Source organism: Anomaloglossus baeobatrachus, chromosome 6 (genome assembly GCF_048569485.1).
Source record: "Anomaloglossus baeobatrachus isolate aAnoBae1 chromosome 6, aAnoBae1.hap1, whole genome shotgun sequence".
Taxonomy (NCBI): domain Eukaryota; kingdom Metazoa; phylum Chordata; class Amphibia; order Anura; family Aromobatidae; genus Anomaloglossus; species Anomaloglossus baeobatrachus.
The window spans coordinates 214,968,939-214,984,276 of record NC_134358.1 but is presented as its reverse complement, the minus strand read 5'-3'; the positions used below and the strand labels follow the sequence as shown (position 1 = coordinate 214,984,276).

The 15,338-nt window shown below is 38.8% G+C and overlaps 1 protein-coding gene across 1 annotated transcript in view; it reads left to right on the top strand.

The window, feature by feature from the left end:
* Nucleotides 1-15,338, top strand: part of CARMIL1 (capping protein regulator and myosin 1 linker 1) — a 362,146-nt gene that overhangs the window by 137,457 nt on the left and 209,351 nt on the right. The window contains exons 9-11 of the mRNA XM_075316069.1: nt 9,190-9,265; nt 11,388-11,476; nt 13,248-13,342. Of these exons, the coding sequence (XP_075172184.1) occupies nt 9,190-9,265; nt 11,388-11,476; nt 13,248-13,342 (260 nt within the window). The remainder of the gene's footprint in view (nt 1-9,189; nt 9,266-11,387; nt 11,477-13,247; nt 13,343-15,338) is intronic.

The window sequence follows — 15,338 nt, the reverse complement described above, 5'->3', positions numbered from 1 at the left end:
TATTATGCAGAGTTGCATAGGCAAACAAGGCATGAGGAGTCTGGCAAGGTTTCTTTTTTTTTTTTTTTTTTTTTTTCTGGACTAGTACGGTAAGGTGTCTCCTGCCCTAGACTAATCCTACTTCAAATCTTATAATGTCACATTACTGGGCATTATTGACAACCTGTATTCAATCCCCATTATGGACCATTATGCAAGCTGTCAATGGCAGTCAAGAGGCGTTTTTTGAAAATCTGAGGCAGGACTATCCTGGAGGAAGAAACTCCTCGCTACACTACGCTTCTCTCGTTAGTATATGAAACCACATTCTTCAAAGATTGCTGCAGTAATTAGTTACACCTTAAGATAATAAAAAATCTACCTTTCTATTTCAATATTCGCAGTTGGGAACAATCAAAGAACGCAACAGGTTCCGTTTCGTTGCCTGTGTATTTATAGTGATACTACCTATACTGCTGTTATTCTTACTGAAAATGTAGGAAAAAAAATGTAGATAAATGAAGATCTGGAAATGAATATCTACTACTGTTCCACTTGACAAGGGTACTTGCCCATGTAATGTACTCTGGTACTGTCTAATTCTTACTATCAGTGTCAGACTTTAGGGACATAGCCTTCTGACAAAGGGGAATACTAATGCAGTTTCAGGGCTAGCATTGAGGGATGAGGGGGTGGGAGAGACTAGGAAGCTGCCCAGGGCCACTGTCCACAAAGGGGGCTCACCCTGCAGCCCCTCCATGCAGTGCACAAAGGATGTACATCAGTATGAGTGTCGAGTTAGAAGTTGAAAGGTGGGGGTTGGGGGGAGAGGAGCAGAGGTGTGTGTGTGTGTGTGTGTGTGTGTGTGTGTGTGTGTGGCAATGTAAAAAATAAATATGCACTACTATATACACTGTGTAAACATACACCGGGGGAAAGAGACAGCCGGGGGAAATATATATATATTATATTATATTATATTATATTATATTATATATATCTCTATCACAGTATAAAGTATGCATAACATGTGTGTGATTACGATCTTTCTCTGCATCTAATATATAAAGCTGTGTGTATGTCCTCTAAAGGAATCCGCACCGTCGCATTTACAATCACGAAATTTTGCACAGACGCCCCATGTGACCCAGGGAGCGTCGTAGACTATGTTTTGACAGAAAAATGTAACCACGTCCTTTACAGTTAGTCTCTAAAATCCTGCCGCCATTAAACTGAATGGAGGTGGGGGCTATAGGTTATTAATAGCAACTGTCAGTGGTTGCTATAGGAACAAAATAAACTGTTAGTTGAAGCTTATGTGTGAGGTTATATGATGTCGGTGGAGAGATGGATAGAGACAGAAAGAGACAGTCAGAGACACAGACAGAGACAGCCGGGAGAAAGAAACAGACAGACAGACAGACAGACACACATAGAGACAAACACAGAGATAGAGAGAGACAGACAGACACAGAGATGGAGACAGACTGATACAAATACAGACAGAGATAGAAATAGTCAGACAGACAAGGAAAGAGACACAGAGAGACAGACAGCGACACACAGACAGAGACTGGGAGAGAGACAGACAGACAGTTACTATCCCGGGCAACGCCCGGGTACTACAGCTAGTATAATCTATAGTTGAAAAATGGAAAACTGGTTTCATGCCGCGCTAAAAACCACAGATGCTGTGTATATTAAAAATTTCTCTTTTATTTCACAGTTCTACGTGTTTCAGAGACATCGGTCTCCTTCAGGAAAAAAAGATTTATTTTCTCTCCCATTTACAGCATTTTAATATCTTTCTCTGCAAAAATAGTACTGTAATAGTAGTGTTTCCCCTAGGCTGGGATCAGATGACCGTATAAAAAATCAGTCCCGTTCTGATCCAGAAAAGTGGGACTATTTTTTTTTTTCTCATCTGTGTGCTGTCTGTATGCAGTTGAATAACATTGGTCCGAGAAGATTTCATTCATCCAATTTGTTAGTGTGACCAAGTCACTCGAGTCCAACTATAAATAAAGTTTGACTAATTTCTGCGTTTTACATTAGGACCTGTTCACACTGGGTTTATGCAGTGCATCCAGTGTGTTCTGGTCCCCTATGGAGCCATAGACAGCAATGCCAGGAATTATTTTTATATGCTATGGTTTGTGAGGAAGGGATGTATAAAAAGACATGAATTTTTCTGTTATCTATTCTTTGACTGTTGGGGTTTCACACGACTGTATTTTCAGTTCGAGTGCTGTCCATGAAAAAATGGACAGCCCTCAGTCAAATGTTATGGCTATTCAACGAGGCCGTGCATATGAGAGTTTTTCTTTTTTTTTTTTTTTTTTTTTATACACTTGTACAACTTTGTGGTTGGAATATTTCAGGATTTGGGGTGTTTTGAATTTCGCCCAAGGCCACAATTTGTCTAAAACCTGCCCTACCTAATTGTCAGTTTACAAAAATATGCACAAGCAGCACTGAAAAGATAAAATATGTAACCATTTAAATATATCAATTTTGGTACTGCACTATTGGAAAAAATGAGATACTTGGTTTACAATTGGCCAATTCGTGTAAGCCCGACAGCCAACAAGGCATACCTCTTTGTCGGTATCTTATGCTAAAAAACACCTACAAGTAATGGGCAGGTAGGATCCAACTAAATTTAAAATTCTCTGGCTGAAAAGCGGTGTGTTCATTCAGAAAGGAATTGAATACGAATATTAAAAGACTGACCAGTACATTCACTAAGTGTGAACAGGTGCACGCTGAACTTGTAGTTTTTTTTTAACCCGGATCGAGGCGATAACGTCCCATGATGTTCCCCAAAAGCAAACCCGAAAGACATTAAAGAAATAAAGACAAAACATCCTCATGCACCAATTTATTTTCCTATCAAATCCCTAATTCACGGTCCGATGTAATCCAAAAGGGTGTCCCATGACATTCCAAGACTCACTGTCCCAGCCAGTGAAGAACAGATCGTTCTTCCTTGGCAAGGAGAGCAGTTACTGCAGTTTCACACACTGCTGTGTGAGAATCACTGCAGTGAACTGAGATGACCTCATGAGGTTACCCCAGGTCACTGCAGCGGTTACACAGCAGTGCATGAGCAGCCGCGGGCAGGGACAAGTGGTGTCAGCATAAGTTCATCGCAGGTTAGTGCCTGCGGCTCTCGCTCCAAGTATTGTGTGAGCCCACGACATTGAACTTCAGCAACCTCATAAGTTCAGCTCAGTTTAAGGCCCACAGCTGTTCTCATGGCAAGTATCACGAGAGCCACGGGCATTGAACTGTGGTGAAGTATATGACTGAATTAGAAAAGGAGCAAACCGTGCCTGCCCCTTTGCAGACTCCTTACTCCCTTGATAAGAGATCTTCCATACCATATAAGTCGCCATACTACCCCTTGACGTAAATTCAGAGATGCAGTCACAACGTTGTGACATTCAAGATAACTTTTTATGATTTAATTAACATTACAGTAACTGAGTTTATATAAAGATCATCATTGCATGATTGCATTTAAGGTCAAGGCACATTACTCAATGTCATTTTATGAAAGATCTTATTTAACTAGCCCCAGAGTAATTTGTGCTAATTGGCTTGTAAAAACACACAGAAAAGATTCCCTATATTTGTATTTTAGTCAGCTTTGTCATGCAGTAAGTTCTGTCCATAGCAATGCACTTAGTAGATGATAGTGTGGTATAAAGAGGGCACTTCTGAGGGTGGTGCACAAGTAGGATCCAGTCCTGTATAGAATGAAAAGTAAAACTTGGAACTCAGATGAGATGAAGAGTATAGAAATGTATTTTGGATAATCTAAACAAAACCAGCACAGACCTCTCTGTCCACACTGGACCTTCATCAGTGGGCTGAAAGAGTCATAGCAATGAAACATTACCACAGGATAACAAAAGGTATAATTATTAAACGTCAAAAAAAGGGGAAAACATGAAAACACACTTGGTAACCAAGAAGCAATCATTCCCTGTATGAACAATTCATGTGGGGAAAGGTGGGAGTGTAAAGGGTACTTTGCACACAACGATATCGCTAATGATATATCGTCGGGGTCACAATGTTCGTGACGCACATCCGGCGCCGTTAGCGATATCGTTGTGTGTGACTAAAAGGAGCGACTATCAACGATCGCAAAAACGTCAAATGGTTTATTATGTATCTTTCAGCACACTGATGAAGGTCCAGTGTTTGGATTATCCTAAATACATTTCTATTCTACTTGTCATCTCCTCCGAGTGCCAAGTTTTACGCTTCATTAGAAATTAATGCAGACCAGTGAGCTGCCAATGAGTTGCAGTAAAAAGTGTACCGTATTACCAAGCGTTCCACCTCTTTAGAACATGTATACTTAACCATTGTGATTCACGTGTCCATATTTTGGAGGGGGGGGGGTTTCTATGAGGACTGTGTGTATTAAAATGTTTATGCTCTGTTTTTAAGATTTAGTAAATTATGCACACACCTTGTCCAATATATATTAGCGCACTTATGAGGCAAATAAAGGGATCGCCGTTGTCAAAGGGAGACTGGTACGGTCACTTCAACTTATCTTCTTAGCCAAGTTTGGGGAAACTTTGCATTCCAATGTGTCTATTTCTCTACATAACTTGGTGGGACATATCCATTTTGGATCTTATACACTGATCACTCACTAATGCAAGTCAGTGGGTCTGTGAGAAGGTGGGATAGCACACTGGTGGCATGCCATTTACATCCTGCTGTCTGATTTTGCACCTACTGTATACTAATAGGTAGAGGCTTCAGGAATCCGACACACTGACCGAACATGAAAACCTGATGCAGCACGTTCATCGAAATCTGTCTTAGTTTTTTTCTTGTAACTGAAAAAAAAAAAGATATCTGAATGAGGTCTTAGTTTATCCCAAAGTAGTAATTGTTCTCGCTCTGTCTACAGCATTTATTTATTGGGGTTGATGTATTCACAAAGTGAACTTCACATACAAACATTATGTAACAATCGTACGCATTAAAAGTATTAAGAGCAAGAAAACAAAAGCGGGAGGAGACTGAAAAAAAGACCAAGGAGATATGTGATGTGGGAAGAAAAAGGGTAGAAGGGAGATGTCTACAATGCTCGTAATAGCTCGTAAAATAGAGAGATCATCTCTGGAAGTATTGTTTGTTTAAATTTTAAGAGACTACCGTGAGGTCCGGTGAATCCCTGAGCATATCCAGTCCTGCCAGGTTTTATAATAATTCTCAGAGGTTGATTTGTTATGTGAAATAAATCTCTCATTCATCCATTTCTGCACAGATGATATCCACTGTAAAATGTTAAAGGGAACCTATCACCTGAATTTTCCCTATGAAACTAAAAGAATCCCCTTCTGCAGCTCCTTGGCTGCATTCTAGAAAGGTTCATCTTGCTACTGGCCCTCCTTTCAGACCTAAATAAACACTTTATAAAATCTTACCTTTTGGTATGCTAATGAGCTTTGCTGGCCATGGGGGCGGACTGTATTGCGTCCGTTATTCCCCCTCCTGCTGCTGTTCGCCGTCCCCCAGTGCTGATTGACATAGATGAGGCCGCCGCCCTCATGTTACGCAGTGCTCCTGAAGTCTCGCGCATGCCCAGTGGCACGATCACGGACTGAGCACTGTTCAAATCGCGAGCGCCGGTGATCTTATTGCGCAGGTGCGAGATTATGGGCGGTTACTTGGATGACGCCGGTGATCACAATGTCAATGGACGCAATAAAGCCCGCCCCTGTGGCCAGCAAAGCTCATTGGCATACCAAAGGTAAGATTTTATTAAGTGTTTATTTAGGTCTGAAAGGGGGGCCAGTAGCAAGATAAACCTTTCTAGAATGCAGCCAAGGAGCTGCAGAAGCGGATTCTTTTAGTTTCATAGCGAAAATTCTAGTGACAGGTTCCCTTTAACCAGTTTCCTGGGAACCATTCCAGCAGGGACTAAACTGCAACTTAATAATGAGGTAGCCATACTTCTGATTGGAACCTGACCCCAGTAATCAAGTACATCCCTGTCCTCCTCATCTTCAGCCGCCATGACATAAACATGGTAAACCATATCAAAATCCATCAATCCACTGTCAGAATTTACTTAAAACAAAATAACTGTGTGTGCGCAGGTCATTCATTGGATTGTGTTCCTCGGCTTCTCCTCTTTTAAGAGCTTTGGTAGTCTGGAAGTGCATTGGGGCATGATGATGCACTCCTGTCTTCTCAGCGTCACCCTGTATTTCATACTTCGCAGCACCTCCCTATGACTTGACAGGTCTTTTGCTCTGGTACAAAGCCACTGACCCGTTAGCAGCACCCTCCCTGGCTGATTAGCCTCTGTGAGGGCATTGTTACTCCTCAATGCACTTTGAGACACAACTTCAAAATGTTGTGTTGCTGCTGAAGTAGCACTTTTGGCTCATATCGGGTTTGGCTATGGACTCCTATATTAATGGTTTGGGAAGGAGGAAGTAAAAGTTTCTGACAAATTTAATATCACCTTTTACTAAGTTAAATAAAGATTAGATGTAAAAATAAAAAGAACATTTAGATTATTTGATTATGTACTTGTACTTGAACAACTGTTTTGAGAAGGCTGCTAAAAGATAATTGCATAAAAAATTAAAAATTCTCCCCACTAAACTGATAAGATATTTCATAGCCGATTAAGAAGCAGAGATGATTAAACTATTGTGTTTTGTTAAGCTCGGTGAATATCTATAAATCTTCAATTTTTTGTGCGAATTGTGATAATGAAGAATAATTAGAAAATAAAGCATTTTAATATAAACTTACATTGAACTCCTATTTGTTAAAGGGAATCTGTCAGCAGGTTTTTGCTATGTATTCTGAAGACAGCATGCTGCAATGGTTAACGCATAGATTTCCGTGATGAGTCTCAACAGATTGTGTGCTATTGTTTACCTGCTAGGTTTGTTTTTAGATTCGGGAGATTATCACTGCTGGACTAGGTTAGCTGGAGGTCAGCTAGTCCGACACACCCCTTGCTGTGATTAGCATCTCAAGGCCTATAGACATTATATAGAGCGAGTCTGGTGAGGCTGTGGGCAGCCTTCTAAGCTTTGCTGGAGCAAGTGATCCAGCCAGCATTAGAGCAGTGCTTGCAGGCTTGTTGCTTAGAAGACAGGTCACTCTGAGGTAGCTGGTAACTTTGGCAATGAGCAGTGAACTAAAGAATAATATATATATATATATATATATATATATATATATATATATATATATATATATATATATATATATATATATATATATATATATATATATATATAATATTTATAATAATTATATATATATATATATATATATATATATATATATATATTTTTAATACAAGCATTTTGTATTTGAACCCTTTAATAAACATGAGACAACCCTTTTTAAGTGATTGTTAAAGCACATATTTTATTTTCATGCACATTATGGTAATCCATCAAGAATTTGGTTTGCAGCATGTTAAATAGAATTACATTGGTTGTGTGTGTATGTATGTGTGTGTGTGTGTGTGTGTGTATATATATGTGTGTGTATATATATATATGTGTGTATATATATATATATATATATATATATATATATATATACACGTGTGTGTGTGTGTGTGTGTGTGTGTGTATACATTAGCAAGAAATTTATATACAGTGGGGAAAGTTTTGCAACCAAACTGAATTCCCCCCTCGTTTTACTAGAGCGGGGGCAGATACTGAGTTTGGGGCCTCTGTGCAAAAAGTGTTTATTCCTCTCCTTTTATGGTGACAAAGCTATAGATTATATATAGTGTGTGTGTGTGTGTCTTATTACATAGCAAGCTTTCTTATGTATAGTATCATCCCTTATTATATAGCATCTTCTCTAGCAATGTATGGTGCCATGCCTTATTATATAGTGTCCTTTTGTTATGTACAGTGCCGTTCTGTTATTACATAAAGTAATCTTTTGACATGTATGTATAGAACCTTCCCTTACATTACGCATTTTTGATATTTTTGATATTTCTAGTGCCCTCTATATTTTATAGCGTCCTTTCTTGTTAGCTATAAAATAAAAAGACGATTAGTGGAATATGGGAAAGCTTCTTTTCAAATGCAGGAGTTTAATGGACTGGTCTTCTGGTCAGATGCTGCCCCATTAGCAGTCATTTTAGATTATATGTAATGAGGACTTTATGTAATAGAGGGGACACTATGAATAACAAAAATAACGAGTTCACTATTTAATAAGGAACAGCACACCCATAACGAGAGGATACTATGTAATAAGGGACATTGCTATACATAACAAAGTACACTCTATACAAATGGGCAACACTATACATGGTGAGTACACTGTATACTAAGGGAATTACACATAAATAGGCTATATTCACACATCTAGTGAAGTGTCGTGTGCTGCTTGATTTTCCTTTGCAAACAGACCCTTTGAAAATTTCCTATTCTGTTCCTAATCATCAAATCAGTATAGGACACTCTGAGTCTCATGGATCCTATTCTCAGATCTGTGATTATGTGAATAGATATTTGTAACTCCATAGGTCCTTGTGCCATCTGAAACAATCTAACAGCACATGGGGAATTTCACACAAATATGCAAATGTAGCCAAAGGGAGGTTTATTTTACAAACGATGGTATTCATTTAATATTATCATTAACTGTAATTTCTGCCGACCAATAAATATTAATCCCTCAGTATGACGATCACTTTGTCCCAAGTAATTTTAAGTTCCTCTTTTACCCCCCTTAAATTCATTATAATTTTTGTGTTTATAGTCCCCCAATTAATTAGTGTCTTTTGTATATCGTCCTTCCCCACCCCTCACTTATTAGATTTACTATGAGTCCCTGTATAGCATCCCATTCCCCAACACCTAACACCCTATCATGTTCTCCCCACTCAAAAGTATAGGTGAATTTACAATTTCTAAAAGTGTAATGCTTTATTTTATTTTTATTTTTATTTTTTTAAGAAATGTATTGCAATTGTATTTTAATCAGCACATATTTTCATGATTAACCTGCCAATAGTAATTGCCAGTAATGTAGAAAAGCTTCTACACTAATGTAGAAAGCATCTACACTACAGATTCTGTCTTTAATCTGTTCTGTACTTTCATTTTGCTTCTGATTTTTATTTCTTTGTTCTCTATTTGGAATTATCAGCTCATTTCTGCATTTTGTGTTTTACAGAGACTTGATACCTATTGTAGCAGCCCTGGAATACAATCTGTGGTTTACAAAATTATCATCAAAGGACTTGAAATTGGTAAGTACCACTCAAATAATCATATTCGGAATATGAGCACAAAATGTATAAAACTAAAGAGCACTGCTAGAATAAAGAATATTTTAGGACATTGTATGGGAAGCAACAGATCAATGCTCTCTGGTTTTCTTATATTCTTAGGTGCTGAAATAGTAAATTAATAGGTTCTTATGCCGGCGTCACACGGTACAATATATCGGGCGATATGTCGGCAGGGTCATGTCATAAGTGACACACATACGGCATCGTTTGATATATCGTAGCGTGTGACAGCTACGAGCAACGGTGAACGAGCAAAAATACTCACCTTATCGTTGCTCATTGACACATCGCTCATTTTCAAAAAGTTGTTTTTTCTTCTCTGCGCCGGTTGTTCATCATCCCCGAGGCAGCACACATCGCTCCGTGTGTCACTTCGGGAACGATGAACACAGCTTACCTGCGTCCCGCCGGCAATGGGAAGGAAGGAGGTGGGCGCGATGTTTACGTCCCGCTCATCTCCGCCCCTCCGCTTCTATTGGCCGGCCGCTGTGTGACGTCGCTGTGACGCCGAGGTCCCTCCCCCTTCAGGAAGTGAATGTTCGCCGCCCACAGCGAGGTCGTCCGGGAGGTAAGTGCGTGTGACAGGGGGTTAACGACTGTGCGACATCGTGAACTAATTGCCCGTGACGCACGACGAGGGCGGGTACGATCGCTCGTGCGATCGCACGATAGATCGTACCGTGTAACGCCTGCATTAGCCTTGTATCGACTGGATAGCCAAATCTTTTGAGTCTCTGCTTCAGCGAAAGATGGGAGGCCTCACTAGAGACCTCCTTGAAGACCATTTTTGGGCCAGTTTGGGTCATTGATTATTTTGCTATTTTTATTCCTGTCTTTTGGTTAACCCTATGTGGCAGTACAGCTCCTGTAACATGTTAACGTTAAATTGGTTGTGTGGGGTCCATTGGACCCAAAGCGAGTTTGGTTTTGGCGCATTTCCTAAGGTATGGAAGGTAGGTAACCTGGTTCCATAGCTTGCTAGCTCGGGCACTTCTCCCTCCTCAGTGCATTGGGAGACTCTGTCGATTTACATGTTGTACAGCAACCCCATGCAACGAATAGGTTTTAAGTATTTTGGTGCAACTAAGATAAGATTCAATGGATCCATAAACCTTATTCTCCAGTAGGAGGCCAGAAGATTGTTTTTTTTTTTTTTTGGCTTCCATTGGGCTTGCATTTATCTGGGTTTCTGTTTTAGTTATTGTATGGGATAACACAGCATACAGATGCATCCAGCAAAAAACTATAAACTACACTCACTGCCTTCTGTTAAGGTATATGTTGAGATTTCTATTGGGAGACCTTGGATGCAATTTGCGGAGCCATATGTATCGTCGATCTAGTCCTGTATGTATTACCTACATAGTACACTGTGCTGAATTCCTTTATTTCAATCCTCAGTATGGCTTTAAATATAATTTCTCTACAGCTAGTGCAGACTTACATTTTCTATTAAAGGTATTCATTCCATATCCTTATGTATTTTTCATGTTTTATTAATATTCTTTATACAGTGCAGTATACCTCAATTGTGTCATCCATGTTCAATATGGCTGTGGTTAAATGGCTTTGAAGAAAATATGAAATAACTACAGAATAACTATTATTTACTACCAAAGGTGCCTCTACCATACACTGACTGTGAATAGTAATGAAACCACGTCTGCACTGGTTTGCCAACAGTCTAGAAATTCCAGGACTATACGTAAAAATAGGGCATGTTTTTGGCCTGTCCGTTAAAAAAATTGACATCCGTGATTTTTTTTGTGAAGCTGTAGAAATTTTCACATATTTAGATGACTGTAATTATAATTTTACAGTTCACAGTGAATGCAGCTGATGTCTCATATTAGAAATACCGGCTGTAGACACTGATCACTTGTAATCACAATGATTTATTCTGCTTTCTAATGTGTATGTAAAAAATATTGTGTGCTTGTGATTTTTTTTTTTTTTGTGACCAATTTAGAAAAAAATATAAAGTCAACTTTGCAAACAGGCTTGTGGTGTTTTATCACTTTGCATTACAAAGACTGTACGTAGACATCCGTAGTAAACAAGGGGTTATTCTGTATTTCAGTCCACTGATGTCTGTGATCAAATCTTGCGAGTGGTGAGCAGGTCCAGTCGATTGGAAGAATTGGTTTTGGAAAATGCTGGGCTGAGAACGTAAGTGTATAGATGTCAATAGTTGTCTTAAAGTATGGCGAGTAGTCTTGTAGATGCTAAAAACTGACTTGGTAAATCTGAATCTTTTTGGTATCGGTTAGGGTATGTGCCCACAATCAGGACTCGCTGCGTCCTGGACACAGCGAGTCCTGACCTGCGGGGCTGCGAGTCTCCTGCGCAGAAGAACACAGGAGACCGCAGTTGCTTGTACCCATGATCAGGGTTCAGTGCACTACGGTCTCTCACTTGTGTTCTCCCTACGGAGGACGCATGCGAATCAGCAGGAAACAATTGACGTTCTGCGGTCTGGAAAGACGCACCGCAAGTCAGTGTTTGCTGCGGAAAAAACAAGCACAATAGGCACAGGATTTCTAGAAATCCATCCACTATGCTTGTACTGTACAATGCAGCGTTTTGGACGCAGCTGAAGCATCCAAAACTCTGCAAACACTGATCGTGGGCATGCACCCTTTAAAGTACTGAAATAAGTAAGATCAAACCTAATGATACTTAACATTTGTAATGCTGAATATATTTTATCTCTAATGTTCCCCAAAGTTGGAATTTCTCTGAATTGAAATTAAGAACTATACTTTTGTAATATTTGTGTATATGATGAACTTAGAGGTTGGCCACTAGTTTTACATGCATGGCCTATCCTTAGGATAGGTCATCAATGTCTGATCGGCCAGGGTCCGACACCACGCACCTCCGCCGTTTAGCTGTTGTCATTGCTGGCGGTGGCAGTAGGTGGTCGGAAATGCTCAGTCCTGGAGCTGCCTTCTGATACAGCCGGGTATTGTACATCTGCCGCCTATGGATTTGAATGGGAGGTGGTTGTGCAGTACCTGGCCATTATCAGAATACTTAGCAGCTCCGTAACTGGGCATTTCCGGCCCCCTGCTGCTGCCATCAGCACTGAAGACAGCTGATCGGTCGGGGTTCAAAACCCTGCATCCCCGATTTGATCAGACATTGATGACCAATCCCAAGGATAATCCATCAATGTTAAAAGTAGTGGACAACCTCTTTAAAATTGTAAGTAGACCAGTTTTAGTACATTTTAAGTCCATCCTTCCATGAAAACATTTCTCAACTAATCAGGTTTGGCAGATTTTTCTGTCAAGTTTTCCAAGCAGTGTATCACAGTAAAAGCAGAGTAATTTTACGCAATCTCATCCACATCCTGAGAAGATAGTCCAGGTATAATCTAAAGGCCCTGTCACACACAGGGATAAATCTGCGGCAGATCTGTGGTTGCAGTGAAATTATGGACAATCAGTGCCAGGTTTGTGGCTGTGTACAAATGGAACAATATGTCCATGATTTCACTGCAACCACAGATCTGCCAAAGATTTATCTCTGTGTGTGACGGGGCCTTTAGTGTATATTGCCCTGTTGCTTGATTATTTTATCCTTGTTGAATTCAATAGGAAAATCAAAATCCACAACAAATCACACTTTTAACTATTTTGTTGCCGATTGTAGCAAAATCCATAGCTTTTTAAACAAAAAAACAAAAAGTAAAATTCTCTATAGTTTTTTTTGCATCACTTCTCTCCTGTGTGAATACATTCTCACATTTGGCAAGATCGTTTTTTGCCTTCAGCCATGAGGTATCTGTTCTCTTCTGATGGTCCAAATCCACCCGTTTCTATGACATGACAGAAGGGAATGATTTGTTAATTGCAAAAATGAAATAAATAGCATGTTGTAACCCTTTACTTGCAACAAACATTGGTTCCAAGTTTTTCTTCTATTTTCTCTCTAGTGATTTTGCGCAGAAATTGTCCAGTGCTCTCTCATACAATCCAAGCTCAGGACTCCATACCATAAACCTTGCGAACAACCCTCTTGAGGACAGAGGTACTGCAACGGATATTTTTTTCAAATTCTTCATAAGTAATAAAGATTTGTGCTAATTTTTTGCTTTGTGCTACAATATAGTTATAATGTAATTATTGCCGATTTTTTAAAAAATTTTTTACTTTTTATACTTCTTCCAAAAACCGCTCCTTGGTGCCTGGTTTAATAGTTATCTTGCTTGTCTGCTATAATGAACTAGAATAGCCTCAGACTGTCCTCGCAATAGTCGTGAAGTTAGGAGAACTGACAGTTTTGGGACTCTAAATATTGGTGGTAGGTCGTCAGCCACCAGACATTTATCACGTATCCTGGACAGAGGAGATACATGTCCATTGTGGGATAAACTCTTTAAATTGACCAATGTCATACTATTTCTTTAGCTATTGCAAAGTATTTATAAAAGTTTTTAAGAACTCTCTTTTACAAAAGTAAAAAAAAGCAAAACTTCATTTTTTCACAAATGAGAAATGTTTGTGTAAAGGTTTTAAAGTTGAATATCAGGGGTAATAAAAAATTCTAAAGAAGCGATTGCATATTATATGTTTGTTTCATGCAAAAACGAGTATCTTCTAACCAAGAGAGCAATAGATTTTAATTGATAAGGAGACATTTTCTTTTTTTTTATGCTCTGGAATAGTTAGGATTTAATAGTTGGGTGTTGTAAAACAACCACAAATGTAACAGAATATATCAGGATCATTCCTGCGCTGTCTACAAACTGTTCGAGAGTTGGATGACATATTCTCAAAAAACCTTTTGACTAATTTAAATTTTGTTGCGACTTATAAGCCTCTTGAACAACTAAATGTTGCGGAAATCCGTCTTCCTAATAGTTATGCTGATTGCGTATTCCGCATTTTGTTTTTGTGTATTCAGCATATCTGAATAATATCATTATGTATAATGGTACATTATTAATATAAGAGCTCCTTAGTTGTCTGGTTTTCCTACAAAATGTTAGGACTAGAGGAAATGGATATATAAAAAAAAAAAACTGACCCGCACATCCAACAGGTTCAGTGAACTGGTGCTAGCTGAAAACACAATATAACTAGAAAACACACAGCGCTGCACTCTAGAATGCTAAAAGTGAATAGGGGGAACTCTGATATTGCATTACTTCTAAAGGAATATTTGAAAAAAAAGAGATATTTAGCTTATGTATTGGCCAATGCATGTGAGCCCGGTAACCAACGGCAAAGTGATCTCAATATACCAGGGCTCTAACTTAAATGCCCCTATCTGGGTTAAAAACCTACATATCTGGGCAGAAAGGATCCAGCTATAAAGGAGGGAGGATACACACAGTCTGGTTATAGGAAAAGTATGTGATTTTTTTTATTTTTTTTTTTTTTTTTGATTCAGCACACCAAAATTCATAAAAATCACATTTGCTCTTGTAATCAGCAAAAATTGATTTAGAGCAGTGTTTTCAAGTACCCCCTCTTAAAATTGAAATCTTTGGAAGATATCAAGAAAGTAAATTAAAATAGAATGGGAAGTAAGGCATGGAACACATTAAAAAAAAAAAACCCACAACATTAGAAGCCAAGTACCCCACTCATATAGGGTATATAAGTTGCATAGTGAGTGCAGCTATACCGTAGCGCTCAGGCTGTGTAATATACAAAGTTCCAGGTAATGTAAAAGGAGCACCTAATTAGCAGACATGGAACCAGGGACCCAATACACGTTTTACGCAGAAATGCTTCATCCAGGGGATCTCTGTGCAAAATGTTTATTTTTCAACATCTCTCTGATATTATTTCCTATTTTGAGTATGTACTTGATTATTTCTACTTAATTATTTGATGAGACAGTGTTTTTCTCTATTTTTTTTTGGTGTCCCCATTTTAACAATATGCAGTCTCCTTAATATGTTTTGACTTTTAAAACTGAATAAAGTGATTTATTTTTTCATTTTTCGTGTTAATTTGTTTATTTTGTGTTAAGTGCTGCATATGGACCTTTATAACATGGCTTGTGGCTGTAGGGT